Source organism: Dama dama, chromosome 21 (genome assembly GCF_033118175.1).
Source record: "Dama dama isolate Ldn47 chromosome 21, ASM3311817v1, whole genome shotgun sequence".
Classification (NCBI taxonomy): Eukaryota; Metazoa; Chordata; class Mammalia; order Artiodactyla; family Cervidae; genus Dama; species Dama dama.
In genome coordinates, this window is record NC_083701.1 from 2411593 (window position 1) to 2439422 (window position 27830).

At 57.4% G+C, this 27830-nt stretch overlaps 2 protein-coding genes across 4 annotated transcripts; one reads left to right on the forward strand and one right to left on the reverse strand.

Moving 5' to 3' along the window:
* Positions 1-1256: 1256 nt before the first annotated feature.
* Positions 1257-5786, reverse strand: GPIHBP1 (glycosylphosphatidylinositol anchored high density lipoprotein binding protein 1). 3 transcript variants are annotated; one of them, XM_061123082.1, is made up of 4 exons: positions 5487-5786; positions 4825-4944; positions 4106-4238; positions 1257-3943 (listed from the first exon to the last, which is right to left on the reverse strand). In XM_061123082.1, the coding sequence occupies exons 1-4, from the start codon at positions 5536-5538 to the stop codon at positions 3769-3771; spliced, it is 480 nt and encodes a 159-aa protein (XP_060979065.1). In that variant the 5' UTR covers positions 5539-5786; the 3' UTR covers positions 1257-3768. The 3 variants fall into 3 exon arrangements, with proteins under 3 accessions (XP_060979065.1, XP_060979064.1, XP_060979063.1); XM_061123081.1 differs by having other exon boundaries at positions 1257-3946; XM_061123080.1 differs by having other exon boundaries at positions 1257-4004; positions 4106-4216; positions 5487-5766.
* A 10486-nt stretch (positions 5787-16272) lies between these two features.
* LOC133042481 (lymphocyte antigen 6H) lies at positions 16273-19044 on the forward strand. Its single transcript, XM_061123085.1, has 5 exons — positions 16273-16383; positions 16655-16774; positions 17251-17378; positions 18114-18233; positions 18530-19044. The coding sequence occupies exons 3-5, from the start codon at positions 17312-17314 to the stop codon at positions 18763-18765; spliced, it is 423 nt and encodes a 140-aa protein (XP_060979068.1). The 5' UTR covers positions 16273-16383; positions 16655-16774; positions 17251-17311; the 3' UTR covers positions 18766-19044.
* The last annotated feature ends 8786 nt before the right edge of the window (positions 19045-27830 follow it).

Below are 27830 nucleotides of genomic sequence, written 5' to 3' on the forward strand. Positions count from 1 at the left end.
CAGCTTTGCTCTGCTCTGACCACCATTCTTGACACTGAAATGCCTTTCTGCATCCCCATGTCCCCCCCAGCCCCCCGTTCTCAGGCTTGATGCCTTCCAGTGCCATGGCTCTGACTCCCCTCTGTTCCGGAGAGTTCCTGGTGGGACTGGGTGCCACAGAGTCAGCGGCCTCGCTCAACTCCTGCTGCTGACCAGTGCCTGAGTCCCTCGGCTTCTGCAAACCTTGGCGGTCCCCGGAGGGCGCCGCTTGGTCTGTCCAAGGCCGACGGCCGGGAATCTCTGTCCTCAGGAATGTCCTGCTTTGGGGTCACTGCTTTATCCTCACCCAGTTCTCATGGTTGAGAACAAGGACAGGAAATGTGACCATGGCCACCTGCTTCCTGTGCTGAGGAAGTCCGGAGAAAAACACCAAGTGAATGGAACCGGTGTGGGGTGGGGTGACCAGGGGGGATCTGCCTGCTGGGACAGGACCCCCGAGCCCCTTGTCCAACTGGTAACTCGGGTAAGCCCAGCAAAGAAGGAAATACAGCATTCTCCTTGAGTTTGCTGCCAACTCCAGGGCTGGGTGGGGACACAGGACTTGAGGGGATCCCAGGGGGTGGTTTCTAGTGGGGTTGGTGCTGCAGCTGGAGAGGGGGTGGAGAAGGCCCAGGGGATGGGGTTTGCAGGCCGGCAGAGGCCTGTTTGCATTTATGAAGAAGATCTGTGGGAAGGACCTGGCGCTCCAACCTTGGCTGCTGTTGCTATGGGGCTTGTGGGGGACATAGGCAACCTTAGGAGCAGATGGGCAGAGTACTGAGGGAGCCAGCAGGAGCAGGCGACCCTGCCTGGCCACCAGCTGTGCACGTGAAGGCCACAGATGGGGCCTGGTGCTCAGGAGTCGAGTCTTGGCTTTTTGAACCAAGCTCCAGCCTTCCCAGCTCCTGTCTGCCTGCAGGTCTCCCTGGGCCAAGCCTTCTCTGCCAGGCCCCTGCCCCTCCTCCCCATCTCCACCACCCTGGCAAACACTTCCTTTAAATTCAATTCAGGATATTGACTGTGCTCTGTGCCCCCAACAGAGCCCTGTCTTAGCCCCTTATGATGGACTGAACTGCGCCCCCAGATTCATGAGCTGAAGTCTTAACATCAGGACCTCAGGATGGGCCTGTGTTTGGAGACGGGGGTTTTTAAAGGTGATTTAGGTACTCAGCATTCAGAAAACTAAGATCATGGCAACTGGTCCCATCACTTCCTGGCAAATAGATAGGGAAACAATGGAAACAGTGACAGACTTTATTTTTTTTGGGCTCCAAAATCACTGCAGATGGTGACTGCAGCCATGAAATGAAAAGACGCTTACTCCTTGAAAGAAAAGTTATGGCCAACCTAGACAGCATATTAAAAAAGCAGAGACATTACTTTGTCAACAAAGTTCTGTCTAGTCAAAGCTATGGTTTTTCCAGTAGTCACTTGAGAGTTGGACTATAAAGAAAGCTGAGCGCCAAAGAATTGATGCTTTTGAACTCTGGTGTTGGAGAAGACTCTTGAGAGTCCCTTGGACTGCAAGGAGATCCAACCAGTCCATCCTAAAGGAGATCAGTCCTGAATATTCATTGGAAGGACTGATGCTGAAGCTGAAACTCCAATAATTTGGCCACCTGATGTGAAGAACTGCCTCATTTGAAAAGACCCTGGTGTTGGGAAAGATTGAAAGCAGGAGGAGAAGGGGACAACAGAGGATGAGATGGTTGGATGGCATCACCGACTCAATGGACATGTGTTTGAGTAAGCTCTGGGAGTTGGTGATGAACAGGGAGGCCTGGTGTGCTGTGGTCCATGGGGTTGCAAAGAGTTGGACACGACTGAGCGACTGAACTGAACTAAGGTACATGGGGTCATGAGAGTGGCCCTAACCCAAGCTGACGGGTGTTGTTATTAGCAGAGCAGGTCAGGACACAGACACACACAGAGGAATCAGTTCACACAGTCTTGGAGGCCAAGAAGCCCCCAGTCTACTCCCTGGAAGCAGGAGAGCGGGGCTGTGGTGGCGTCATTCCCTCTGAGCCCTAAAGGCCCGAGAAGCAGGAGTTCTAACGTTGGCAGGCAGGAGAGGATGGGCATCCCAGCTCCAGAAGAGGGAATTGGTCCTTCCTGCCTTTTGTTCCGTCTGGGCCTCGGATGGCCTGGGTGATGCCCACTCACCTGGGGCAGCGATCTTCTTTCTCAGGCCCACCGTTCGCATGCCAAGTGCTTCTGGAAACACCCTCACAGAAACATCAGGAATAATGTTTTGCCAGCTTCACAGGCATCCCTTAGTCCAGGCACGCTGACACACGAAATGGATTATCATGGCCTCCAGGGGGAACACAGCACTGCCATTCCTTCTGACCTCTGGACCACAAGATAACTTGTGTGTGTGGTTTGTGGTCATTTGCTTCGGCAGCCATGGGGAGCAGGGCCCCTGATCTGGATGGACGTGTTCCCCGCCAGCCTTCTGGAAAGGCACAGAGGTGCTGCTGGGCTGGATGGGAGGGAGGGGCTGACCACACAGCTTCCCGGGGCCTCTGGCTTCTCCTTCCGGGGACTGGCCTTGAACGCCGAGCCCTGTGACAAGGCCCTGGCTGTGACTGTCCACTGGTACCTCAGACTGGACTCGGCCTGGGGATCTAGCCACCATCCAGCTGCTTGCAACCTCTGGCTCAGGTGCCCTGGCTCTGCCGTCCACCGGCCTGTGGCCTCCCGGGAAGGCAGCCGCTGTTGACCAGAAGCCCCGGGCTGGGTCCCAGACCTGCCACCACCAACTGCGTGACCCCAGGCAGATGTGTCGCCTCCGTCGGGTGGACTGTTGTGTGGCAGGACAGTGGGGTTTCCTTACTAAGAGGTTTCCCTTAGTGAGGAAAGGGGAAAACAGACGGTGGGAGGCTACTCTGCCTGCGGGGATGCTGGGCAGGCAAGATGGAGGTCTGGGCTTCCCTGCACAGGGGATGTTGAGCTGGTGGGCACCAGGGTCCTCTGTGCCTTGTTCCATACCGCTCTGATGGGGAAACTGAAGCCCAGCCCTCTCCTTCCTGCTCCGGGGCTTGGCTCTGTCCCAGCACCAGTCACGGAGGCCGAGCGCCCAGCAGCCAGTGACACCCGTCCAGTGGAGCAGAGACTGGGGGAGCCGTGGGGCTCCTGCCCTGCCCCGCCACTTCTCCCTGACTGCCCCTCCTCTGCCCCGTCCCTCCGCAAGCTGAGTGGTTGGTTGCGAAGTCCCATATGAGCCATACACCACCTGCCTCCCTCTCTTTTCTGTTTGTCTTCCAGCCCCTCATTAATTCCATTCACCCCCAAGCAGCCCTGGGTGGGGCCCTTTCCTCCTGTAGGCCAAGGAAAGCTTCCTCCCCAAGTCTCCTCCCTAAAAGGGCCACCCATCGCATGGACGGATGAAGGTTTTTTCCGGCAAGAAGTTGGGGAGCAAACTGGGGTGGGCTCCCCACTGGCATGCAGTGAGTGTTTTCTCTGCTGGGGGCGGGGAGCCGTGTGGACCCACCCTGTGAGCCGCTGAGGCCTGGACCTAAGGCCCATGTGCTGGCCATCCGCCAGGGAGAGGCAGGGAGAGAAGGCCAGGATGCTGGAAGGGGAAACCGAGGAAGGGCAGCTGTGGCCGAGAGGAACCAATGCGGTGGGGTCATCACAGGTGCTTCCAGTTTATTCTCCATGGTCCGGGGGAGGGGACAGGAGACAGCGGACAGAGTGCTGGCCAGCCAGGGTGCAAGCCAGGCTGGGCACGAGGAGGGACCGCCCCACTCAGAGTGCCATTGCCTGAAGGCTGGCCAGGAGGCTGAGCAGGAGGGTGGCGGCCACAGTTGCAAGGCTCCCCCGGGGGCCGCCTGCCCCTCTCCCCTGGGGGTCCTGCCAGGGTGGGGTGTTGCACAGGCTGGACTGGCAGCAGGATATGGTCGTCAGGGATCCTTCCACAGTCCTGCTGGTGGGATGACACGTGTCTGCACACCACCCCGAGTAGGTGGTCTGGGGACCTGACTCTGTGGGGGGAGAGAGCAGGTCACACGGGACAGGACAGGGCAGGGATGGGCCCCTCACAGGCGTGGGTGACGCCGTCCCGCCACCCCCGGTGGCCCCTCACCAGCGTTCCAGGAGGAGACAATGGCTTTGCACGTCCTGGGGAGCACGCAGCTCTGCACCTGCCGGCAGCTCTCCCCCTTGTGCAGGGACTGGCACGCGTAGCACTGCGGCCCTGGGGGGCCGGGTGGGCTCAGCTGCGCGAGGGGCATAGCCCTGGAGCACCCCCAGCTCACCCAGGCCTGCTGCTTCCCAGCCTCTTCCCCTCCGAGGTCCCTTCCCAGTTCCTGTCCACCTCTCCCACTCTCCACTGACCCCTCAAACCCCGCCCTGCTGGAGCCCCCTGCGCCCCCACCTCAACTGGCCCCCTTGCTCTCCCGCCCCGCCGCCCTGCCTCCCCGGGACAGTTGTGTATTTCTGAACTGGACTCCACACCCAGGGCCTTTGAGTCGCTGGTCTCTCCATCCTGGGGCTCTGCTGTGCCCCGGTCTGCTTGGTGAACTCCTATTTAACCTCTCTGCCCCAGCACCATTGCCCTTCCCAGGACCGGCTCCTTCTCTAGCCCCCTCCTCTGGATGGCAGTTGGGGGTCACTGCCAGGGTGAGAACTGAGGGTGTGCTGAGTGTCAGGGGCCCCTCCTCCCCTTTCCCCCACCCTGAGGGCAGGGACGCTGGCAGCGGAGGCCTCTTCCTGTGGGTTCCTCACTGTCAGCCTCGAGGCACGCAGGCGAGCGCTGAGAAAGAGGGTGGCATGCCCCCACGCTGGGGCGGGGTGGGCAGGTACCTGAGCCCCTGCTGCCCGCAGGCGCGCCGGCCTCCTCTTCCTCCTCGTCCTCCTCATCGTCGTAGCCTTCGCGCCCAGTGTCCGGGTCATCATCCTCGTCCTCCTGCGCCCGCCCTCTCCCTGACCGCGCAGGGACGCCTGTAAACCTCCACTACCCGGGCACAGAGGACACAGGCTCGGGGCCCAGTGCCGTGCCCCCTCCCCTCGGTCCAGCACCCCCTACCCAGTCCCTCTGACCTCCTGCCGCCTCCTGAGCTGGTGAGGTCGCTGCCTGGGTCTCCGAGCCCCGGCCCTGCCTCCTGACTGGCGTGCAGCCTGGCGGCATCCTTGCCAGCAACACTAGGGGTTGGGCGCTGGCCCTTCACAGCCCCACACTCCGGCCCCTGGATGGCGGGCACCCCCAAGCCTGAGAGGCTGAGACTGGGTGGGGTTGGGTGGGGAGGATCGCTGGCACCCAGGGGTCTGGCTGGGGCCGGGGCTGCAGGTTTGGGGACCCATGTGGACCCAAGACAGCCCACCCGCCTCCCTCTGGCCTCGGCCTGCAGGTGCCCCCTGTCCTCCTCCCCAAGCCACGTCTTGCCCCCGGGTGGGGTGACCCTGAGGGTCTGCAGCCTGGACCGGGCCGTCCCTCTCACTACAGGGCCGCCCCTCACCCCATGTACCTTGCTGCCCGCACCACAGCAGGGCCAGCAGGACGGCTGCCAGCGCCTTCATCCTGCGGGGCTACCACCTCTGCCGCGTCTGCTCACCAGGGCCTCGCCGGGCCTCTGGATCTGTAGGAAGTGGGACAAAGGGCCTTGCCGGGGGCTTCCCAGGGCCCTGGGTCCCCCAGCTCCAGCCTCAAACAATGGACCTCACACTGGCCCCCAGGCCAGGCACTGGGCCAGGGATGGTCATTTCCCACCCTGACTCCAGAGGCGGGGGAGGGGAAGTCACTGCGGCGGCTGGTGGGGTGTCCTGCCCATCCGAGCGGCTCCGCCCCAGCCTTACGGCCTCAGCCCTGCAGTGCGGGCTGGCCAGTCCCCGCCCCGTGTCTCCCCCTGAGACCCAGGTCTGGGCATCAGCCATGGGAGCCTGGCCTTGTGGACCCTCCAGCTGCAGACCACTGAGCGGCACTGTCAACCATGAGTCAGCTGCGTCATCTCCCCGGGCCTTGTTAAGAGCATTTTGGAGTGAAATACAGCTGTGGTGCTCCCGCTAGGCCTCCCCGTCCCACCAGCACTGCGCGGGCCCGCCAGCCGCCGCTGCCCTGCGCCCCACCCAGGGCCTCCGTGCTGCTGTCTCCTCTCCCTGGGACGCGGCCCCTGCTGACGTCCCCGAGGCTGTCCTGTCCCGGGGTGGCGTGCCCTCTGTCAGACAGAGAGCTTCAACCAAGGAGGTCAGTGGGAGACTGGACCAGACATCTGAGTCCTTGTGATAGCTAGCAAATATTTGCAAACTACCGCTTCCTGCTTAAGTATAGGAAGATAAAGGATAGATAAAGACTCTCAGAGGAAGAGCCGTCTGTTTCTGTGAAATGAAACCAGCCCCCCCAAAAAAACAGCAAACAAAAAACCAAAAAAAAAAAAAAAAAACCAAAACCAAAAAACCCCCCAAAAACAAACAAAAAAAGAAACCAGCCTGTTCTGCACTGGCTTCAGGGTGGTGATAGTGTTTCGCTGAGGAGGCAGGTGTTAGGGTTAGGGAGTGATGGGGGAGGAGGCGGTGCGATCGTGGGTGAGTGACCGGTGATGGCTCTTGGCTCGCCTGTCGTGAGTTCTCTAACAAGTTCATTATTGCACACACCCTTACCCTTGATTTGCTAAGAACAGCCCACCCAGTGGAGCAAGAAACCACCTGTAGACTTTATCAATGTTGGTATAATGAGTTGGATTTGCGAGAGGTTGTACGCCTGTCTAGTCTGGGCATGGGCAGCCGTGGGCAGCCGTGGGCGTTCTCTTGTGTCACCGTGCTGTCTCCCTATCAGGGTAAGCTGCCCACCGCCGCACCATAGTTTTGCCCCTTCTGGATGAGGTCGGGGGTGGGGGTGGTTCTCAGATGATTGGGGCTTAGCTTGATCCACCACCTCTTGTGTTTCTGCCTCTGTCACCTCCTTGCGGCTCATGTCTGACTACCGCACAGCCCCACCTGCGCGTGTCACATGCCACCAACTCCTCCTTCTCTCTCCGTCCCTCGTGTTGGCCTCCTGCCCTCCAGAGCCGGCCTCCGGGACTGCTGGGAGCCTGCCTTTTCCTGCCAGTGCTGCACTGTGTGAGGGGGCTGCCCACTCACCCTTTCCTCCTCTGTGGGCTGCAGGGTGGGCGCTGAGAAGCCCCTTCCTGGAGGCCAACAAAAGGTGGGCCAGGGCAGGAGGCTAGACTCAGGCCTGGAGTCAGGGCTGGGAGCCTGCCCCCGTTGTTCACCGGGGCTGCTCCCTGAACTTGCCCAGCCTGAGTCTCCCCGTGGGTGGGACATCCTCAGGGGCACTTGGAGCAGAGACGGAGAGCTGGCTCTTGGGTGAGACCATCTGAGCCTTAGCCCAGGCCTCTTTCCCCTGACTCTGTGGGCTTCTGCACTCTCGAAGCGGTCATGGCCTTCAAGAGCCAGTACCTGCTGGCCTGTAGGACAGCGCCCGGCACAGTGCCCCCCAGGGCCGGCTGGGATGGCATTCCTCTGAAGTCTCAGCCACCAAGCATCATCCTCCTGCCCCCGTTCCTCTGAGCCAGTGCACCGTCTTCTCCCTGTGGGCCCTGGGCTGCTTGAACAGCCTCTGCTTCTGCGGGGAGCTGCCTGGCCTCTAGTCTCTGATTGTCAGCTGTCCCTAGCCCGCCCCCATCTGGAGGCCAAAGTTTCTCTCCAGACAGGGTCATCCTCCGTGCTCATGGCCCAGGACCTGCCCTCTGCGTTCCTCAGGCTGGTGTTTGTGGTGGCCTGCATGCTGGCCCTGCACACTGCCTTCCTCCTGCAGGTGCTCTGACCTGGGCTTCTAGGAGCTGCTCCCAGGCAGGGCCCCATGGGGGTTCCCAGAAATGTTACGGAGCAGAGGGTCTCCACCTGCCGCCTGACCCCCCAGACAGGCCCAGCTCCTCCTTGGCCCGGATGCAAATAAAAAATAACATCATGTAACTCACTAGTTAAAATTAAATACCACTTTATTGGTCCTCAACAACTTTAGGGGTGTGTAGTGTTACCATCGCTACTTTACTGACAAGGAATTACTGCCGGGGTTGGACTCTGTCCCCTCCTCACCAGCCCCCCACCCCAGGGTGCCCCTCCCCCCTCCTCTCCCCCAGCCCTGCCCTGCTCCCTCGTCCTGTCCCAGGAGAGCTGGCCCTGCCTACGCAGACGTAGCCACACGGCCAGGCCAGGCCAGGGCTGGGGTCCCACAGGAGTGGTCGAGGCCCCTAGTCCTCAGGTCAGAGTGAGTGCATGCCAGCTCCGTCCCCACCCAGCTGTCTTCAAGCATTCTGGCCGCAAGATCGACCCCTCCTGGCACTCTCTGACCCCAGGCTTCAGGGACAAGGGCCTCCCTAGAGACCCCTGGGGTGGAGACATGCCTCCCTCAAACTCCCAGGGCCAAGGCTGAGGGCTGGAGGCCCTGTGGGCAGCTGAGGCCCACTTTAGAGCCTCTGCCCGTGGACGTCAGTGCTTTCTCCCTCAGCCTTGCCCACACACACAGCCACTCTTCCCAGGCAGCCTGGGGCCCAGCTTTCAGCCCAGAGACCCATGCCTGACATGGGCCTGGTCTTGCCTGCTCTGCCCTGCTCAGTCGGGCTGGTTCCCGAGAGTGGCCTCGTGGGCGCTGCTGGTCTGGTCCCCTCCCAGCCAGGCCTGGCCTCCCTCGGCACCAGTTGTGGACAGGGCCCACTGGCCATCCACACCCCTCCTGCCTGGGTAGAGGGGGAGCTGGAGGGGGTGGGCATGGGCCCTGCTCTCTTTGGGGAGCTATGTGGCCCTGTCCTGGGCTATGAGCCCCTACCCCAGGTCTCTGGGGTCACCAACGTGAATCGGACCCAGACCAGGGAAAAGATGTTCAGTGTTTCTAACTGAGGGGCTGAGGTCTGGCATCCTGGGGGCGGGAAAGGCATCTGCCCTGCTGGCAGCACACAGCCATGGGGGAGGGGGGTCTTTAGGGCAGATATGGCTGCAGATGCGCTGGCCCTCATGCCCCACTCCCTGCTCTGGGCTCCTTCCCACGCTCTCTGGGAGAAGAGAGACTGCCTTCCTTCTTAGATCAGAGTCCAGATTCTCCTCCCAGGTGGGCAGGGGCCACGAGAGGTCTCTTATGGATTCTCTATCTGCTTCCGATGGCCCCACAGTGATTGGCAGCTCCCAGGGTTTCTGATGGGGCCCAAGCCTCTTTCTCTCCTGAAATCCATTATCAAGAAACAGGTGGGCAGGGGTGGGCCGGTCAGAGGGAGTAGGCCCTGGGCGGTCTTAGGGGACCCACTCGCCTGTACCCCAGGACCCTGTGAGAAGACGCACCGGGGTGGAGGAGCCCCTGGTGACTGCAGGTGCCCACCCTCCATTTGTTCATCCTCCCGCCTCCACACGTCCAGACCGCAGGTCAATTTTCTCTAACCCTTGGACACTCTCAGCCCATCCACACTGACTCCGGAGAGTCTCACCTGCCGTCGCCCCCCCACCCCAGCCCCACCAGGGATCCCTAGTGTTCAGCACCTGCTTCGGGGCTGCCTGTGGTGGAACCCCCACCCACGGTGCTTGTCAGTGCCCCTGCCCCTGCCCCCTCAGATTCCCCACCCCACATTTCTGTGAGAAGCCAGGCCTCTCAGGGCAAGGGCCACGAGGTTGCCACGTCCAGACTGGCACCCTGCCCACCCTCTGCCCAGTGTCACCCACCCTCTGGAAGCCCCCTCCTCTGCTGTGGCCTCCCCGGCACTCCAGCCTCCCTGCCCCAGGCGTTCTTCTGCTCTCCTGTGCTTCCAGCTCCCCTCTCTTCTGTCTCTTGGTTCTTCCTTTATTTCCCCTCTTTTTTTTTTTTGTTAAGTTAATTTATTTATTTTAATTGGAGGCTAATTACTTTACAATATTGTAGTGGTTTCTGCCATACATTGACATGAATCAGCCATGGGTGTACATGTGTTCCCATCCTGAACCCCCTCCCACCTCCCTCCCCATCCCATCCCTCAGGGTCATCCCAGAGCACCAGCCCTGAGCACTTGTCTCATGCATCGAACCTGGACTGGTGATCACATATGGTAATATACATATTTCAATGCTATTCTCTCAGATCATCCCACCTTCGCCTTCTCCCACAGAGTCCAAAAGACTGTTCTTTAAATCTGTGTCTCTTTTGCTGTCTCGCATATAGGGTCATCATTACCATCTTTCTAAATCCCATATATATGCGTTAGTATACTGTATTGGTGTTTTTCTTTCTGACTTACTTCACTCTGTATAATAGGCTCCAGTTTCATCCACCTCATTAGAACTGATTCAAATGCATTCTTTTTAATAGCTGAGTAATATTCCATTGTGTATATGTACCACAGCTTTCTTATCCATTTGTCTAGGTTGCTTCCATGTCCTGGCTATTATAAACAGTGCTGTGATGAACATGGGGTGCACACGTCTCTTTCACTTCTGGTTTCCTTGGTGTGTATGCCCAGCAGTGGGATTGCTGGGTCATATGGCAGTTCTAATTCCAGTTTTTTTAAGAAATCGCCACACTGTTCTCCATAGTGGCTGTACTAGTTTGCATTCTCACCAACAGTGTAAGAGGGTTCCCTTTTCTCCTCACCTTCTCCAGCATGTATTGTCTGTAGACTTTTTGATAGCAGCCATTCTGACTGGCATGAGATGGTACCTCATTGTGGTTTTGATTTGCATTTCTCTGATAATGAGTAATGTTGAGCATCTTTTCATAGGTTTGTTAGCCATCTGTATGTCTTCTTTGGAGAAATGTCTGTTTAGTTCTATGGCCCATTTTTTGATTGGGTTGTTTATTTTTCTGGAATTGAGCTACATGAGCTGCTTATATATTTTTGAGATGAATTCTTTGTCAGTTGCTTTGTTTGCTATTATTTTCTCCCATTCTGAAGTCTGTCTTTTCACCTTGCTTATAGTTTCCTTCATTGTGCAAAAGCTTTTAAGTTTAATTAGGTTCCATTTGTTTATTTTTGCTTTTATTTCCATTACTCTGGGAGGGGGGTGATCCCTCATATTTTTAATTGGTAAAATACACATAATGTAAAATTTGCTATGTTGGGATGTCCACTGGTTGCCCAGTGGCTAAAACTTCATACTCCCCATGCAGGGAGCCGGGTTTGGTTCTTGTTCAAGAAACTAGATGTCACATGCCACAACTGAGAGTTTGCACGCTGCAACTAAGACGCTGTGTGCCACAACTGAGGAAAAAAAAAAAAAAATCCTGCATGCCCATAACCAGCAATCCTGCACACTGCAATGAAGATCAAAGATCCAGCCTGCCTAAGACTTGATGCAGTCAAATGAATGAATAAATAAATAAAAATAAATACTTAAAAAAATTGCCATGTAACCATTTTAAAATGCACAACTCAGTGCCATGAAGGACATTCATGTTGTTGTATAGCTGTCACCACCCTCCCTCTGCAAAAGCGAAACTCTGGTTCCATTAAACCCTCACTCCCTTTCCCTCTCCCCTGCCTAATGTCCTCACGTTTCACCCACGTCGTAGCGTGCGTCAGAATTTCCCTGCCTTGTAGGGCTGAATAATATTCTGGTGTATGTATAGACCCCATCATGATTAGCCTTCATCTTCCGAGGGCACCTGGGGTGCCAACGTGTTTTAGGCACTGTGAATAACGCTGCAGTGGCCACCGGTGTGCTAACATCTTTCCCAGTCCCTGCCCCCAATTCCTTGGGGTCTGTGCCCAGAAGCGTGATTGCTGGATTGTGCTGTGATACCATGTTTAATTTCCGGACTGGTTCCTCTCCTCCTGCAGGTAAACACACTCAGACGTCTCTCATTAAGAAAATAAAAAGCCCCTGAAAACACCCCTTTGCCTTAATTCTCCACCCAAACTTTCTCGCATCTCCTTCCTTGTGCAGCTCTCGGAGGGCGCCGTGGGGACAGCTCCACGTGCTAGAAGCTGAGACCTCTTGACACCTCTGCTGATCCGTGGCTCTCCACGCGCCGGCACTCCGAGGGCGCACCCGGACCTGGGAGGAGGCTGCGCTGGCCCCGCCCACCTCCGGCCCCGCCCACCGCCTCGCCCCCGGCCACGCCCACCCCGCCGGAGGCTGCAGGCCTTGCTGCTGGCGCCCTCTTGGGATAACGCACCCGTTAGGGGCGCCTTCTGCAGGGCATTTAATTCCATCGCAGCAGGGAGCCGTCTCCCTCGCAGTGATTTGTTAACTCTGAAAGTAATGTTGCAGGGATTCTCTGTAGCTGCAGAAAGGAATGAAGAAGCTCTTGTGTCCTGAACCGGGGAGAGGTTACGTGGGCAAGGCAGGGGCTGTGTGCAAGAGGGGGGATTGGGAGGGGGCGCTGGGAGGGGGCTTGACACTGTGCAAAACCTCACATCTGCACAGGACCGCGCGGCCCCGCCTGCCGTGCAAGCTTGGGCCGAAGGCTCCAGGAAGAAAGGGAAGACGCTGATGAGCTTGGGATGAGGGGTCTGAACTGGCGGAGGATCACTTACGTCAAACTTGGTGGCAGGGACGTGCCTCCGCGAGAAGCCTGGAAGTGGCCCAGGCCGGGCAGGAGCCCCTCCGGGGGCTGTGGGGGGAGGGCCTTCGGGGGTTGCTTCCGGCACACAGCAGGAGCAGTGGGACCTGCGGCCCGTCCGGGGACGTCCCACCTGCGCTCCCGGCAGCTGTGTGGCAGAACTTTAGGTGCAAGGATTTTGCCAGCAGTTTTGATGGGGAAGGAGGTGGTGGAAGAGGGGCGAGGTTAGACCTCTGGGGGAGTGGGGACGAGGGCCTAGGGGACCCCAAGTCAGGGTGGAGTGTGGCAGGTGGTCCTAGGCCAAGCCCCAGCTCTGCTTCTTCTCCAAGCCTGCCCAGAGTCTACGTGACTGTGATCACCGCAGGTAAGGAATGACCACCTTGGATGGCTTCTCCCTGTTGTCCTCCTGGGACCCGAGTCTAGGGCGTGAGAGGGAGGGGCCAGCTCTCTCACTTCTCTGGGGAAGGGTGTGCCTCTCCCCACGTGTGGATGAGGAATTCAAGACTCAGGGGTGGCAGGACTGGCCCAGGTCCTGAGCTCGGGGGAGGGGGTGGCGTTGAGGCAGGCTGTGCAGCCGTGGTTCAGGGCCCTGCGCACTGCCTGAGGGGCTTGGGTGAGGGGCGGGGGGCCTCAGAACACAGGAGGCCCTTCCAGCTTCTCCAGGTGGGTGGCCGGCTGGGGCGGGGTGAGGGGGCGCCTTCCTCTCTCCAGCGCCTCTTGTACTCTGTACTCTTTCCTGCTGCTGCTTCAACAAATCTCTAACTTGTGGTTTAAAACAACCAACAGGCTCCAGGGGAGGACCCTTCCTGCCCCTTCCAGTCTCTGGGGGCTCCAGGCATCCCTGGATGTGGCTGTGTCCCTGAGGTCTCTGCCTCCATTATGTGGCCTCTCTCTGTGTCTCTCTACCTTATAAGGACTCCAGACACTGGATCTGGCCCCCGCCTCTCAAATCTAGGATGGCCTCATCTCGAGATCCTTAACTTGATCTCATCCTTAAAGTCCCATTTTCCAATCAGGATCACCTTCACAGATTCTGGGCATCATTGGTGGGGGGGCCACCATTCAGTCCAGCACTCACCTTGTTGGCCGTTCCCCACTATTCTGGAGATCCTGAGGATCAAGGACTTTCTCCTTGAGCTCAGCAGCCTTTCTTAATGTGCTCACTGTGTGAACAAATGTCCCTGTCCACCCTTGGCTGGCCCTCTCCGTGAGGCAGGGTGGTGGGGCCACGGTCAGACCCACAACCTTGGACAGCTGGGAGGGATTCTGATGGTGTCGGCCCAAAATACAAGCCAGGAAACCCTGCAGCACAGCTCAGGCATGACTGCAACCTTGCCCCTCTCCTGCCAGGGCCTGACCCAGAGGCCGATGCTCTGCTTCTGTTGGCTTCCAGACTCCAGAGGCAAGGCAGCCAGCAGCGAACTCCCCCATGCCAGACCTCTGACGCTGTCCATGGTTCTGACCACCCGAGGCGGCTCTGCTGCTGGGGCATCTGGCCACCAATCATCCCGACCCTCAGTAGAGCACGCGACTTGGGCAACAGTCACACGGTCACCCCACAGGCTGTGGGTACTTGGCAGAGTGTCTCCAGGCAGGGCCAGGTCCCAGCACCAGCATCTAGGCACCTGGGCCAGGTCAGGTGGGGAGGAGGAAGGTCAAGGACAGCTCCATGCAGGGGCTGTCCAGACTGCAAGGGCCAGGGCCACACATGGACACTCTGCCCTTCCTTCTGCCCATCATGACTGATTTTTATTCTTGTTTGCAAAAATCCTGATAGGGTGACACCATCCCACGTGTATTGGGAGGAAGGCAGAGTAGCTTGGAAACTGGGTTAGGAATATCTGTCTCCCTGGCAACCAAGCCCAGCATGGGGAGAGCAGGGTCTTTGCTCCCCAAGGAACAGGCCTGGAGCTGCATTCCCTGGGGGTGGGGGTGGGGGGCAGACTCCTTGGACATTCCTCTTTGGGTATCTGGCATCTTCCTCCATCATGCCCAATCCAGAACCTACTCATCTGCTATCTTTTGCTGCAAAACAAACTACCCCCAAACATAGGTGCTTAAAACAACACCGTTCATGCTCTTAAAGTGTCCAAGGGTCAGGAACTCAAGTGCTGGACCTCGGGCTCACATTCTCTCATGAAGTTGCTGTTGGCTGGGGCTGTGGTCTCATCTCAGGGCTCCACTGGTTGTGGGGGGTCCACTTCCGTGGTCTCTTCGGTGGTTGTTGGCAGGCTTCAGTGCCTCTGCACAGGGCTGCCAGCAGGATGAGCAATCTGAGAGAGGACGGGAGGCAGAGCCCACATCAGAAGCGACGGTCTCAATAATCTGATCTCAGAAGTGACATCCCACTGGTCTCACCCCCTCTTCACTAGAAGTGAGTCCAGCCATGCTCAGTGGGAAGGGGATGACTCCCTGGACGTACAGTGGTTAAGACTCTCACTCTGACTGCCAAGGGCCTGGGTTTGATCCCTGGTTGAGAAGCTAAGATCCCACAAGCTAAATGGGATGGCAAAAAAAAAAAAAAAAAAAGTAAGGAGATACACCAGGGAAAGAATACCCCAGGGTCACTGGGGGCTCTGAGAGCCTGCCCCCACACTACCAGTCCCAGGTATTGGGGGTGGGTTGCCTTGCCTTAGGTCTGGCAGGGATCTTCCAAGTCTCTGACAGAACTTCGGCAGAGATTCCCAAACCAGGAGCAGGTTGGCTGTGATCTGCAGGGACCACCACCAAGTGCCACCCCACAGTCACCCCAATCCTGGACAGAGAGTCACTGTCCACCTGACCAAAAGGTGTAGAGGCCGGTCTTGTGGGAGGGCACCCAGGATATCTGCCCTGCCCCAGCCCCTTGGAGAAGGCCTTGTGTTAAATCTGAAATGCATGTGTTAATTCTCACAAGGATGGCTGGATCTGGACTCAAGCCCAGACTCAAGACTTTGCCCAGCCGAATAGGTTTTGGGCAAAATCTAACCCTTTTCCATATTGTGGCCTGAGCCATCCTCCCAGCCCTCCCTCAAACACTCCTGCTCTCTTTCTCTTGGAGCTTGCAAACACTCCTCCTGCAGGGTCACTGGCTCCACCAGAGAGGCTTTGTCCACACCCCCGGCCTCTCGCTTTACTCCTCATCCCACTTGGTAGCCCTGTCAATTTGCCCCGTTGTCCCCTGCTTGCCTGCCCTCTCGCTGGCACTTGCCCTGGACCGGGTGCCCAGTGATCTCTCTCCCTGTGGTTTGGTGCAGCCCTCACACGCTTTCGTGGTTCCATTTTATAGATGAGGACCTGAGGCTCAGGGGGCAGGCATGTGCCTGCAGTCACACACCTGAGTGTGGTCCCAGGCTGTCTGCATAAATGTTTGTCGGACAGATGAGGGCGGGACTGAAGGAAGGACGTTAGCACTTGCTCCTCGCCCAGCGGACAGCAGTGCCCAGCAGAGACCAGCAGAGACCGGACTCAGGGACGAGGGACAGCAGGTGCAAAACACAGCAGGACAGGCGTGATGGGAGCAGAAGGCAAGAGACAAAGCTGAGAAGCGGACCAGAGCAGGTGGCAGAGGGCCTTGAATGCCAGGACCAGGGTTTGGGACTTGCCCTCTGAGTGTGGGTGTGGTTGGAGGCAGCAGTCCCTGGGGCTGCGGCTGCTCGTGGGGTCGTCGTGGGGTCGTCGTGGGGGTGGGGGCGCGGAGAATAACCTTGAACCATCGGGATCATGATGGGGTCGGGGAGGGGAGGGCCCAAGGGCCGCGAACAGGGTCCTGGGCTGGTACCTGCCGCGCTCGCTCCCTCCCTCCCTCTCTGCGTCTTTGTGCCTTTCGTTTCCTTTCGCAGTAAACGTTCTTCCGAGAAATTCCAAGGGGATCTCAGCCAAGCTGAGGGGGAAGGGACCTGCCCGCGCCCGGGTGGGGGGAGGCGGAGGTAGGGGGAGCGCACGGGTGAAGAGATCGGGAGCGGAGAGGGCGCGCGCGCGGGCGGGGGAGCGGGGTGCCTGCTGGCCAGGGAGCCCAAGACAGCCCGGGACGGTGACCCTGCGGGGCCCTGAGTCCCAGGCGCCCCCATCCGCGCGACTCCAGCCGCCCCCGCCCCCCGCGCGGCCCCCGCCCCGGCTCCGCCCCGCCCCTCGCGCGGGGTCCGTGTCTGCGGCTGCGTTCCCCGAAAGACACGGCTGCACCCGGGTTCCCGTCCGCAGGGAGACCGAAGGGCACTGCTCCCCGCGCCGCCCCCGCCGCCCGGAGCCCCGGAGCCGCGGCACCCCAGGGATGTGAGTGTGCCCCCGACCCGAGGCCCGCGCTCCACGCCTAGACCCGCGGTGAGAGCCAAGGCTCGCGTGAGGAGACAGGGGAGGAGGCTCAGCGCCGGTTCCCGGGCCCCCGGCCCAGAGGTGGGGGTGGGGGTAGCGCGCGCCCCTCCCCCCGCCGGCAGGTACTGTCCACTCGCACCTCAAACGGCCCTTTCCTCTCCGGATGCACACACGGCTCCCCAGGGACAAGACGCGCCTCCCGACCACCCCCACCTCCCCACCCCTCATCCTACAGGTGCGGAGCGCCAGAAGGGGGCATTTCGGGCCGTCTCCAAGCGAGAGGGCAGGCCTCTTCTCCCTGGAGGGGGTGCAGCGATGGTGGATGCTCTCGCGGATGGGCTGGGGGCGGGGCTTTGGAGCTCCCCGGCGACCCCAGGCTCTGGATTCCGGGATGGAGGTTGCCTTAGGATGCCAGAAAAGGGGAGGGACCTTCGAGCTGGGCAGGGGGCTTGGTCTCCTTCCTGATCGAGGCTTCTCCCTGCCAGGCCGGTGTCCCAGACGACCCCCGCCCGCAGCCCCCGCGCCTTCCCGAGGCCCGCCTGGAGCATGTTGCCTGCAGCCATGAAGGGCCTCGGCCTGGTGCTGCTGGCCGCTCTGCTGTGCTCGGCCCCCGGTAAGTCTGGGGGCCGCTGGCGGGGGGGAGTCCAGGTCACCTGAGAGTCTGTGGGAGACAGCTCCGGAGAGAACCAGGTGTGGGGCGGCCATTCTCCTATGATACCCACCAAGCCCACCCCCACCCCCCCACCCCCCGCCACACCCCTGCGACCCCAGCCTTGCCCTTACCGTGTGACCCCCTGCTTGGGCTGCCCCGGCTACAGCCACGTGGGTCTCTCTTGGCTCTGAGGGCGAGCGTGCTCTTCCTCCTGGGCCTTGGTCCGGCAGCTGGCCCCCGCGCGGATGCCCTGGCCTGGGCATTCCTGGCCTCGCTCTTTTCAGAGCCCCTCTGGCTCCCCATCAAGTCCTGTCTGACCTTCCTCGATCAAACCGACTGGATTCTGGGGGATGTGAGCCGGGGGGGGGGAGGAGTGCGCAGGAGGGCACCACAGGTGTGATGTGTGTGACTCTGTGCGTGTGCACTGTGCGTACGTGTGGGGCCTGGGGGTGCAGGGGGCTTCCGGAGTTCCAGCGGCAGCACCCTCACCCCAACCTGCCCAAAGGCACACAGGTTTTCCCAGCCTGTCCTCCAGGTGCCAGTTTGGCCTGGTCACTCCTGGTCAGGGGGTGCCTGGCCTCCTACAGCCACGCGGCTCTGCTAGGACCTGCGGTGAGGCAGGTGGGGAGGATGCAGGAGGCTGGCTGGCCTGAGCCCCGGTTCCTCTAGTCATTCCCCTCCCCATGCCCTGCTCAGCTCACGGCCTGTGGTGCCAGGACTGCACACTGACCACCAACTCCAGCCACTGCACTCCCAAGCAGTGCCATCCGTCGGACACGGTGTGTGCCACTGTCTGGATCACAGACCCCAGCAGCAGTAAGTCAGGCTCCAGGCTGGGAGGTGGGGGTCGGTGGTGTCATCAGAGTCCCTCTGGCCTCGGACAATGGCGTGTGTCTGGGGGCATGGCCCTACCCTGCTGTGTGACAGTCAGCAGGTACCTGACTCTCTCTGACCCTTTCCGCGGAGCTGGGGGACAGCATGGGTGGGTTGAAGCCTCAGTTGTGTTGTTCTGGTGTCCTGAGCTGACTTGGAGGGTCCCTGGGCTGGGTCCTGGACACGAGGCTGAGAGGCTAGTGGGGCTCCAATCCCAGGCTCCCTGTCTTCATCCCCAGGCAGGAAGGATCATTCCGTGAACAAGATGTGTGCCTCATCCTGTGACTTTGTGAAGCGGCACTTTTTCTCAGACTATCTGATGGGCTTCATTAACTCTGGGATCTTGAAAGTGGACGTGGACTGCTGCAAGAAGGATTTGTGCAATGGGGTGGCACAGGCGGGGCGCAGCCCCTGGGCCCTGGCCGGGGGGCTCCTGCTCAGCCTGGGGCCTGCCCTCCTCTGGGCTGGACCCTGAGGCCCCCTCCCCCTCGCAGGGCTTCCGAGCTTGTCCCCCCACACCTGAGCCTGTGGCTGCCCCCTCCCCAGCCTGGCATGGCTGGCACTGGGGGCAGCCTTGGCTCCGCTCCGCAGCCTGTGGCTCCTGCCCGCCCCAGCTGTGAGACCTCCCTATCTCCCCACCAGCTCCAAGTTGCAGCCACAGGACATCTCAGGGATGAGGCGTCCGGCAGGAGGCTGGGCCCCTGGGTCCTTGAGGGGAAGCCGGGCCCAGCCCAACAGCCTGGCTGTGAGGATATCTGCAGAGAAATAAAATCACTTCTGAGCCTGGAGACCCGGGTCTGAGCCTGGGTGGGGATTTTGGGAAGGGAGGGGTTCCTGGCAGAGAAAGTGCAGGTGAGCGGATGCAGGGAGGGTGGTGCGGGTCCTCTGGGGGTTGCCAGGGGACTGTGGGCCTGGAAAGGTTTGGGAACAGCCTGAAGGGCGGTGCGTGTTGGGCTGAGCAAGGTCACAGGGTGGGCCTGAGGGTGAGGCCTTGCAACTGTCTGTGCACACACTAGGGAGATGGACACACCAGACTCACACCTGTGCCCACTGAGGGCACACTCCCCACCACACCACGCTCATGCCCCCGACGCGCTCCCACACTGACACATTTGCGGCACAGCAGCTCCTGAATCAGTATGCCCCAGCACAGGCAAATTGCACAGGTCCAGGTGGGTGTGCAGATGAGAACACACAGACATGGCCCTGTGTGCCCTCTCCCGCTGGGGGTGGTCCGCTCCCCGACAGCTGTCAGGGCCGTTTCAGGCTCACGTGCCAGGAGTCGGCCACAGAACCAGGCACACTCACATCCCCACCCTGAGTTGGGTGCCCCCACGGGTAGGGTCTGGAAGGCCAGTCCCCCGACCAGGGTCTGCAGGATGGCAGAGGGACTGGGTGCTTTGGGTGGAAGGAGGCAGGAGGGCTCTGGAGGTTGACCCGAGAGTGCGGCTTCTCCTGGCCTTTTCTGCTCCAACACTGGGCCCTCTGTCCGTCCCTGCACCCGCGTCCAGCCAGCCTCTGCGCCCCTCGGCCACATGAGTCATCCTCTGGTCCAGGCTCGCCACGGGAGGCTCCACTGCCACTCCAGGCTTTCCCTGGGGTTTGGTCCTTGGCCAGTTCCTCTTTGTCCCTCTGTGGCTGACCCAGCCCGTGATCACTCCTGGGTCCTGCACCACCTGGAATGAAAGATAGTGATAAATGAATGATCTCTCCTCAGGGCTGGCCCTGGCCTTCCTCCCTGGGCTTCTCTGCAAGCATGATGGAGAGGGGTCTGGAGGTCCCGGGGAAGCGAACCAGGGGAGAGTAGGGTCGGTGGATACGGGTCGGTGTCAACTTCCCGCTGGTGGAGACGGCCGAGGGGCTCGTTGGAGGGTGTCTCCCACTCCGTTTTAAGTTTGCTCTGCTGCTCTGCGATGTACCCCTCCCCCAAACCTCAGTAAAGTGTGCTACCCACTGAGTGCGTCTGCTCCTTTTGGGACCCTCGGGACTGGGTGCTGCTGGTGGGTGACCTGGAAGACGTGGCTGGCTCAGGGGAAGCAGGCAGAAAACCTCGGGGATTTGGGGGAGGCTGGAGCTGGAGCCAGGCGGTCTGGAGCAATGGGACGCCTGGAGGTGTTGGGAGGATGTGGACGGATCACCCCAGGGACATGGGGTTCAAACCAACCTCTACTAGTCTTTGCTGAATTTGTTATTTGAGGGAACTGTTTAAAACACAAAAAGGTGTGAAGTTCTCCCGGGTCTTTTAATAAAGATGCGTGATTCCGAGTGGACAGGGGGCTTAGAGGGAGGGCACTGTGGCCCAGACAGCCCGGCCTTGACTCCTCAGTTCCTGTTTCCCCACAACCGGACCTGAGCTTGTACCCCGACCTCTGAGGGCTTCTCAGTAGCCCCCACCTTTGTGAGCTCTCGGAAGGATCGAAGCCCGCAGCCTGTGTGCTGGCTTGGCCCTGTGGCACGCGCACACACGTTTTGATCAGCCAGTGACAGCTTTTGGGGAATGATGTCGGATTTGTGATTTCCGAAGTAGAAGATTTAACTTCAGGACCAGAGACCAGGCTTGATCACTCAAGAGCTTTTGTGTAGCAGAATTTTATTACAGTTTAAAAAGGGACAGACAAAGCTTCTGACATAGACATTAGAAGGGGGATGGAGAGTGCCCAAACTCACTAGTCTTATCAAGGCCTCATATACTTTTGGAGAAGGAAATGGCAACCCACTCCAGTACTCTTGCCTAGAAAATTCTATGGATGGAGGAGCCTGGTGGGCAACAGTCCATGGGGTCACAAAGAGTTGGACACGACTGATAGGCTTCACTTTCACTTTCCAGTACTCTTGCCTGGAGAATTCCATGGACAGAGGAGCCTGGCAGGCTACAGTCCATGGGGTCACACCACTGAGCGACTAACACACTATATACTTTTACCAGACCCACTCCCACAACAAACATCTTAAATTAACAAGATTAGAACTAACAATAGAAAGGTCTTACCAGACCCACTCCCACAATGTAAGTCTTAAGATTACAAGGTTAGTCAGAAGGTTCTTGTTAAGGAGAAACATGTCCTTGAGCAAAATACTTTATTATACTGACTAAACAAAGCAAAAAAAAAAAAAAAGTTCTCCCTTTCTCCTTGAGAGCCCAGACCCCTTTCTCCTCCTCGGGGACCCTTAACTTCTTATCAACCCATCTAGGAATTGAGTCTCTCACCAGAGTGCCATGGACTCCTCTTTTGGACAGTTCAGCAAGGGCACCTTCCCTGGTCAGGAGGTCTAGAAGGACCTTTCTCTTTCAGTGCCAGTGGCTGAGTAGCCCCTAGACCAACGAGCCAGGACTCGTTCGGCCTCCCCTTGTTGGAGGGTGCAGGGGTCCCCTCAGTGGTTTTCACCAGTAGTACTGCAGTGACTGGGGTTCTTTGGTGGCTCAGTGGGTAAAGAATCCACTTTCAGTGCAGGAGATGCCAGTTTGATCCCTGGGTCGGAAAGATCACCTGGAGGAGGTGGCAACTCACTCCAGGATTCTTGCCTGGAGAATCCCATGGACAGAGGAGCTTGGTGGGCTACCATCCAAAGGGTTGCAAAGAGTTAGACACGACTGAAGTGATTGAGCATGCATGCACTGCCATGACCGTGCTAGTCCCCGTATCCTTATGGGGGTCAGGCGATTATTTCCGTCACATTCATTCCAAGATGAGGACAGCTGAGCTAGAGAGGACATCAACCTAACAATGAAATAGGTGCCTCAGAAAGGGCCACGTTAAGTCATAGTCACACCAACTCCATCCGCATCCCTCACAGAGGTGTTATTCAACTTTAGGACTTTTAAGAACCTTACTCTGAGCACCACTTAAGAAGTTGTTAGTGGGACTTCCCCAGTGGTCCAGTGGCTAAGACTCCATGCTGCCAATGCCTGGTTTTGACCCCTGGTCAGGGAGCTAGATCCCACATTAAGAGCTGGCATGCCACAACTAAAAAGATTCCACCTGCCACAGCTAAGACTGGGTGCAGCCAAGTAAGTAAATATTGAAAAGAAGTTACTAGTGAGGTTGGATGTCCTAAGCGTGTCAGCCCCTGTGTTTCTCCTGTGATTGTGCAATGGCCACTCCTACTATTGCGACTTTGTCTTTTCCTGTGACTTGACAGACTCGTGTGTGTGTCAAGGAAACAGTCTTCCCCATGGTGTATGTTTTGTAAATATTTCCTTGCATCTTTGTTTTTGATGTCTTCATTGTACATATGTTTCTCAAGTTTCGTGTGGCTGAATCTAATTGCTGTTTTATGGTTTCTGGGTTTCAGGTCTTACAAACATGTCCTCTACGCTTTCCTGAGGAAAATAATCTCTGCATTTTTTCCTAATATTGTTAGAGATGTGGCCACCACATTCGGATATCCAGTCCTGGAGTTTGGAGTGTGGCAGGAGGCAGGGACTTCCCCCAAACACGTGTCATTTTGCTCAATGCCATTTTTTGAATAAGCTATCTTTCCCTGGTGACTTAAGTACCATGTGGATAACAGGGTGCATTTCTACATGTGTGTGTGTGTTTTGGGTCTGCACCCAAATGGCAGGGGACCCCCTCCCCGCCTGGGGACCTCCTCCCACTTTGGGTCCCACCAAGCTGCTTGACTCCACCCTAGTTTCAACAATTGATGAGGCAAGAGCCTGCCTTCTCTTCTTTTTAAAAGACTCTTGCCACTTCTTGCAGTTTATTCTTACAGATAAATTTTAGAACCCACTTGTCTAGTTCCACACCCTCCTCAGGGGGCTTTGATTGGGCTTTAACTCATTTCTGTTTGAAGCTGGGGAAGGAAGCGTTCTTCACTGTTGGAAGTCCTGCCACTCAGAAACTCCATGTATCTCACCGTGTATTTAGTCCCTCCATCCAAGCGCATCATTTTCTTCATGTGGCTCTTGTATCTTCCTTGATATATTTACTGCTGAGTAATCTGTAGTTTTTGTGGTGTTGGAAGTGGGGTTTGATTCCCTCCATTTTCCTTTAAGGTCATTTTGGTGTACTGAGGTGATGTTTTTCATTTTCTTCGTGGTGTTTATTCCAGAAGTACTCAGCCCCCACCAGGCCCCCACTCCAGCAGGACGACGAGGGAAGGGGTTGAGGGATCCACAGAAACCCTCAGAAGGCTGGCCTTTGTGTTTCCCAAATCCTCCAACCACTGTGCCATGGGCCTCTCAGAGAGAGATGTCAAGACCAAGCGAGTCTAGGCAGAAGCCCCTCAAAACACTTCCAGACTCGGTGCTGGGGGAAACTCTTGAAGGTGAGGCATTGGTACCCCTGGGTAGAAGGGCTTGGAAGGAGTAGAGGGTGGTCTGGGTCCCAGAGAGAAGCTCCTGAAGGGTGGGGCCTTGGAGCAAGATGGGTGGGTGAGGGGGCAGCAGGTGGCCACACACAAGCTCATGCCTGCCAGCTGGAGGCAAGGCCCGCAGACTAGACGTGTGAGACCCGTGCAGCCCGAACGCCTTGGTGGATGTGTGAGGCTGGGTCGAGCTGAGGGGCATTGTAGCCGATGTGTCTGCCACCCCCACTGGGCACAGCCCAGGGAAAGAAGGTGGGCCAAGACAGGTGGGTTTCCACCACCTGGTAAGACGGGTCTCAAGAGAGTAATTGTTACAGATTCAAGTTTGCCCCTCATTCTCCTGAGGCTGGGCTGTGTTCACACCCTCTAGTGTATCGGCCAGAGGCCCCCTGGGTTGGAGGGGCCTCAGCAGGGACTCTGCTGGGGGGAAGCGGGGAGCCTCTTTCCGTGGCAGAGTGGGTGGGCTGGGCACTGCCCCTCGCCCCAGTGGAGCTGTCTGTGGATGTTGTCTGGAGGCATCCCCTCAGCAGAACTGAGGCCACGCAGTGACTCCTGAGGGGCTGGGGGCTGCAGAATGAAGTTTCTGGACCCCAGACAAGTGGGGTTCACAACACAGGGACTATCAAGTTGGTGCAGAGGGTGTTGGGCAACCAGATGAAGGAAAAGAGGCTTACTTTCCAATGAGTATCTCCCTAAATTCTATTTTTATCAGAATCTCTTAAACTTTCAAGGCATGATACATACATACAATCAGATAATCTACAAATGAAGACCATTTGGCTGTGTTTTCCCAATATTTTCATTGCTTCTTTAATTTTGTTTTCTATTGCATTAGCTGGGACCTGCAAAGCATAGTTGAATAGTGGCAGTGATCCAGGGCCTCTGTGTTAATGGAAGATCTTCCCTGTTGCACCCTGAGTTGATGTTTGCTTTTGGATTTGATAATCTTTCTTTATTCAGCTTAGACCCTTTATTTATTCATATTTCAATTAGATTTTTTTATTAGGAATGTCTGATGAGTTGAAAAGAAATACCCTTCACCATCTACTGTTATCACCTTGCGTTCCCTCATTTAATTGGTAGTTAATACTGCGGGTTCTCTCGTTTCATATCCTGATGGTGCTTGTGGCACAAACAAACCCCAGTGATCACGGCATAGTGTTCTTTTAAACCTCTGCTGGCTTCAAATAACCAGCAGTTGTGTGTGTGACGGTTGCACCGGAGTCATGATTGAGACTGGTGACTACTTTGCCTTGGGATACGTTTGTCGGAGGTGAGCTCAGGATTTTGGCAGCCTCATGGAACAGACGGGCAATTTCCCACCACCCGTGCTCCAGAGCAGTCTGCTCCTGGGGGTCCATTTTCCCAGTGCCCTCTTGGTGGGGCTGGGGGGGTCTTTGGCACTGACCGAGGAGAGCTGCAGGTTGGCCAGTACTCTGAGCCAACCCCCCTCCACTCCGGGCCTGCTGGGTCTGTCCCTCAGAGCATCTGTCCATCTCCTCCCCACTCGTGCTTGATAGCGGCCCAAGTATAGGTCTTCCTATGCCCACTTGACACCTAGGAAGCAGACCTGCAAGAGGTAAGATGCTGACAAACCTAAATAATCACTGAATCTACAGGAAATGCCTGGACCCAGGTGTCTTTTCTGATACCTCCTTGTTGTGTGATTTTGGCCAAGATCTGTTTCCCCTCTGAGTTGGTCTCTGTGTCTGTGAGATGGGGACACACTCAGCTTGCTGGAGAGTTGTACATGGAGGAGGGGCTGAGCCTAGAAGCCAGGCTTCCAGGCGCTTCTATCCCTGCTGGCAGAACACTGGTGGTGGAAGTGTGGGGGTGTAGGACAGTGAACGACCCCCTAAGTTCCCTCAGGGCTCGAGGCTTCCCTGATCCCTCCCCTCTTCCGTCCAAGCCCCTTCCAGACTTTAGGCTCTTAGGCAAAGTGTACTTCCTGGTACTCCCTCCCTCCTGGCCTGTGCTACCAGCCCCCTGAGGAGCCTCTGATCCTTTCTGGATCTTGTTTCTCCTCAAAACCTCCGACACCCCCACCTGGGTGCTCCTGTCTCCTCCTCCCTCCTGGGGCCCCACGGGACAGCTGGCGGTGCAGCCCTGCATGCGCCAGGTGTTGGTAAGCATCGGTGAATACAGCTGAGCTGGACAGAGCCCCCAGCTCTTCCTGCTTCTCCTGGTGGGAGGACAGTAGTGCCCACCCCCTCACCTCCAGCCCCACCACCAAAACAGGTAAGGAAGCAAGGTAGATGCGAGAAGCCTCCCCTGGTGCTCCGTGCACCAGTTCTGAAACTCCAGCAGGATTCCTTCAGGTGAGGGTGCCAATGCAGAAAGGAACCTCAGTGTGACCTCACTTGGAAACAAGGTCTTTGCAGTGGCAATTGAGATAAGAATGGAGGTGAGACCATGCCGGCTGAGAGAAGACATGCATGCTCAGTCACTTCATTCATGCCCGACTCTTTTCAACCTGGCAGGACTGTAGCCCACCAGCCTCCTCTGTCTGTGGGATTCTCCAGGCAAGAAAACTAGAGTGGGTTGCCATGCCCTCCTCCAGGGGATCTTCCAACCCAAGGATCGAACCCATGTCTCCTGTGCCTCCTGCATTGCAGGCAGATTCTTTACCCACTGAGCCACCTGGGAAGCCCAGATTGATAGATAATAGATAGATAAGTGACAAGTAGACAGATGATGATGATGGTAAATAGATAGAAAATAATGATGATAAAGATGGCTAGATATTTGATAGATAACATAAAGTGTTATTGTCTATAAAACAATGTTTTCTATCACATCTGTGTAAAACAATGGTATGAAGGAATGTATGTGCGAATGTCAGCTTTCTGTGATATAGTGCCAATATGCATCCAAGTTGGTTTGTGACACCTGCTCATTCATTCATAGCAGCTGCTATATCATATCCCTTCCTGTGACCTGTGACCCCATCACACCTCATCAACCCACTCCTGTGGGTGAGCATTTGGGCTGCTTCAGGATTTCTGCTCCTGTGAACGGTGTGACCATACACATCTTCTTGGTACACACACTGACATTTCACTGCGTGATGTGCCAGAAGGAAATGGCTTGGCTATGGTAAGCAGAATATTCAGCTCCAAGAATACAACAGGCTGCGTTCCGCAGTGGCCATTCCAGAGGGTCTCCAACCTGCGAGGTACAAGAGGCCCGGGTGGTGTACGTGGGCTTCCTTTGGGGCATTGTCAGACAGAGTCTGTTAATCCGAGGCTAGGACTCCGCGTCTGAGACTCAAATCTGCCTGGCAACTGTGGAAGCGGGACCTCTGTCCGTGTGCAGGTGCCTTGACACCAGTGCGTGTCTTTGGAGGTCTCAGGACTCTCCTTGGCCTGGCAAACCTCCGCAAAGTAGAAATGGAATGCTCGACTTGAGCAGGAGGGCTCTGCAAAAAGACTCAGGGGATTTGAGGCATGGTAACCATGGTGACTACTGCAGGGAACACTGGGGGACATTCACCAAACAATCACTTGATTTCTGATTAGCTGATCTCAGTCTCCTTCCCAGCTGTGCTCCCTCAGATGGACCAGCCCTCCCCCCTGGGGCCTCCCCTGCTTCAAGACCCCATGTCTCCTCAGGAAGGCAATGTCTTTCTGTCCATCTTGAAGCCTGTCTGTCTTGTTGCCTAGCTGGGCCACATGCTGCCCGGGGCCCTGTGCTCTGGGGGGAGGGAGCAGGGAGCCCCGGGCTTTCCTCTCAGCCCAGGGAGATCCAGGCGGGGGGTTGGTGGGCATGCTGACCCTGGGCTGCAGCCCAAGGAGGGCTCACTCCACCAGGTACGGCTGCTCCCCAGCACGTTCAAGAAGCCCTCTTCTCATCATCCGTGATTCTTAACGTATCTGACTACTGCTCTTCATCCCTCACTCACTCATTTTTATTTTACTCATTCATTCAGCAAAATCGTGCGTGCTTGCACGCTAAATTGCTTCAGTCGTATCCAATTCTTTGCAACCCTATGGACTGTGCCCCACCAGGCTCCTCTGTCCATGGCTGGCTCTCAAAGTCAGTCCCAGCTGGTGGTGAGGAAGATCCAGACCCGCTTTGCGGCCCTCACCTCCCCCCTCCTCCCTTGGTCAGTTCATTGTGGCAGTTCCTGTCTGCACGTCTTAGGGACAAATGCATAAACCAACAGAGAGAGTGGATGAGTGAAGGGCTCTCTGAACGTACGAACTCTGCCACTGACTGCAGAGTTCGGCTGGC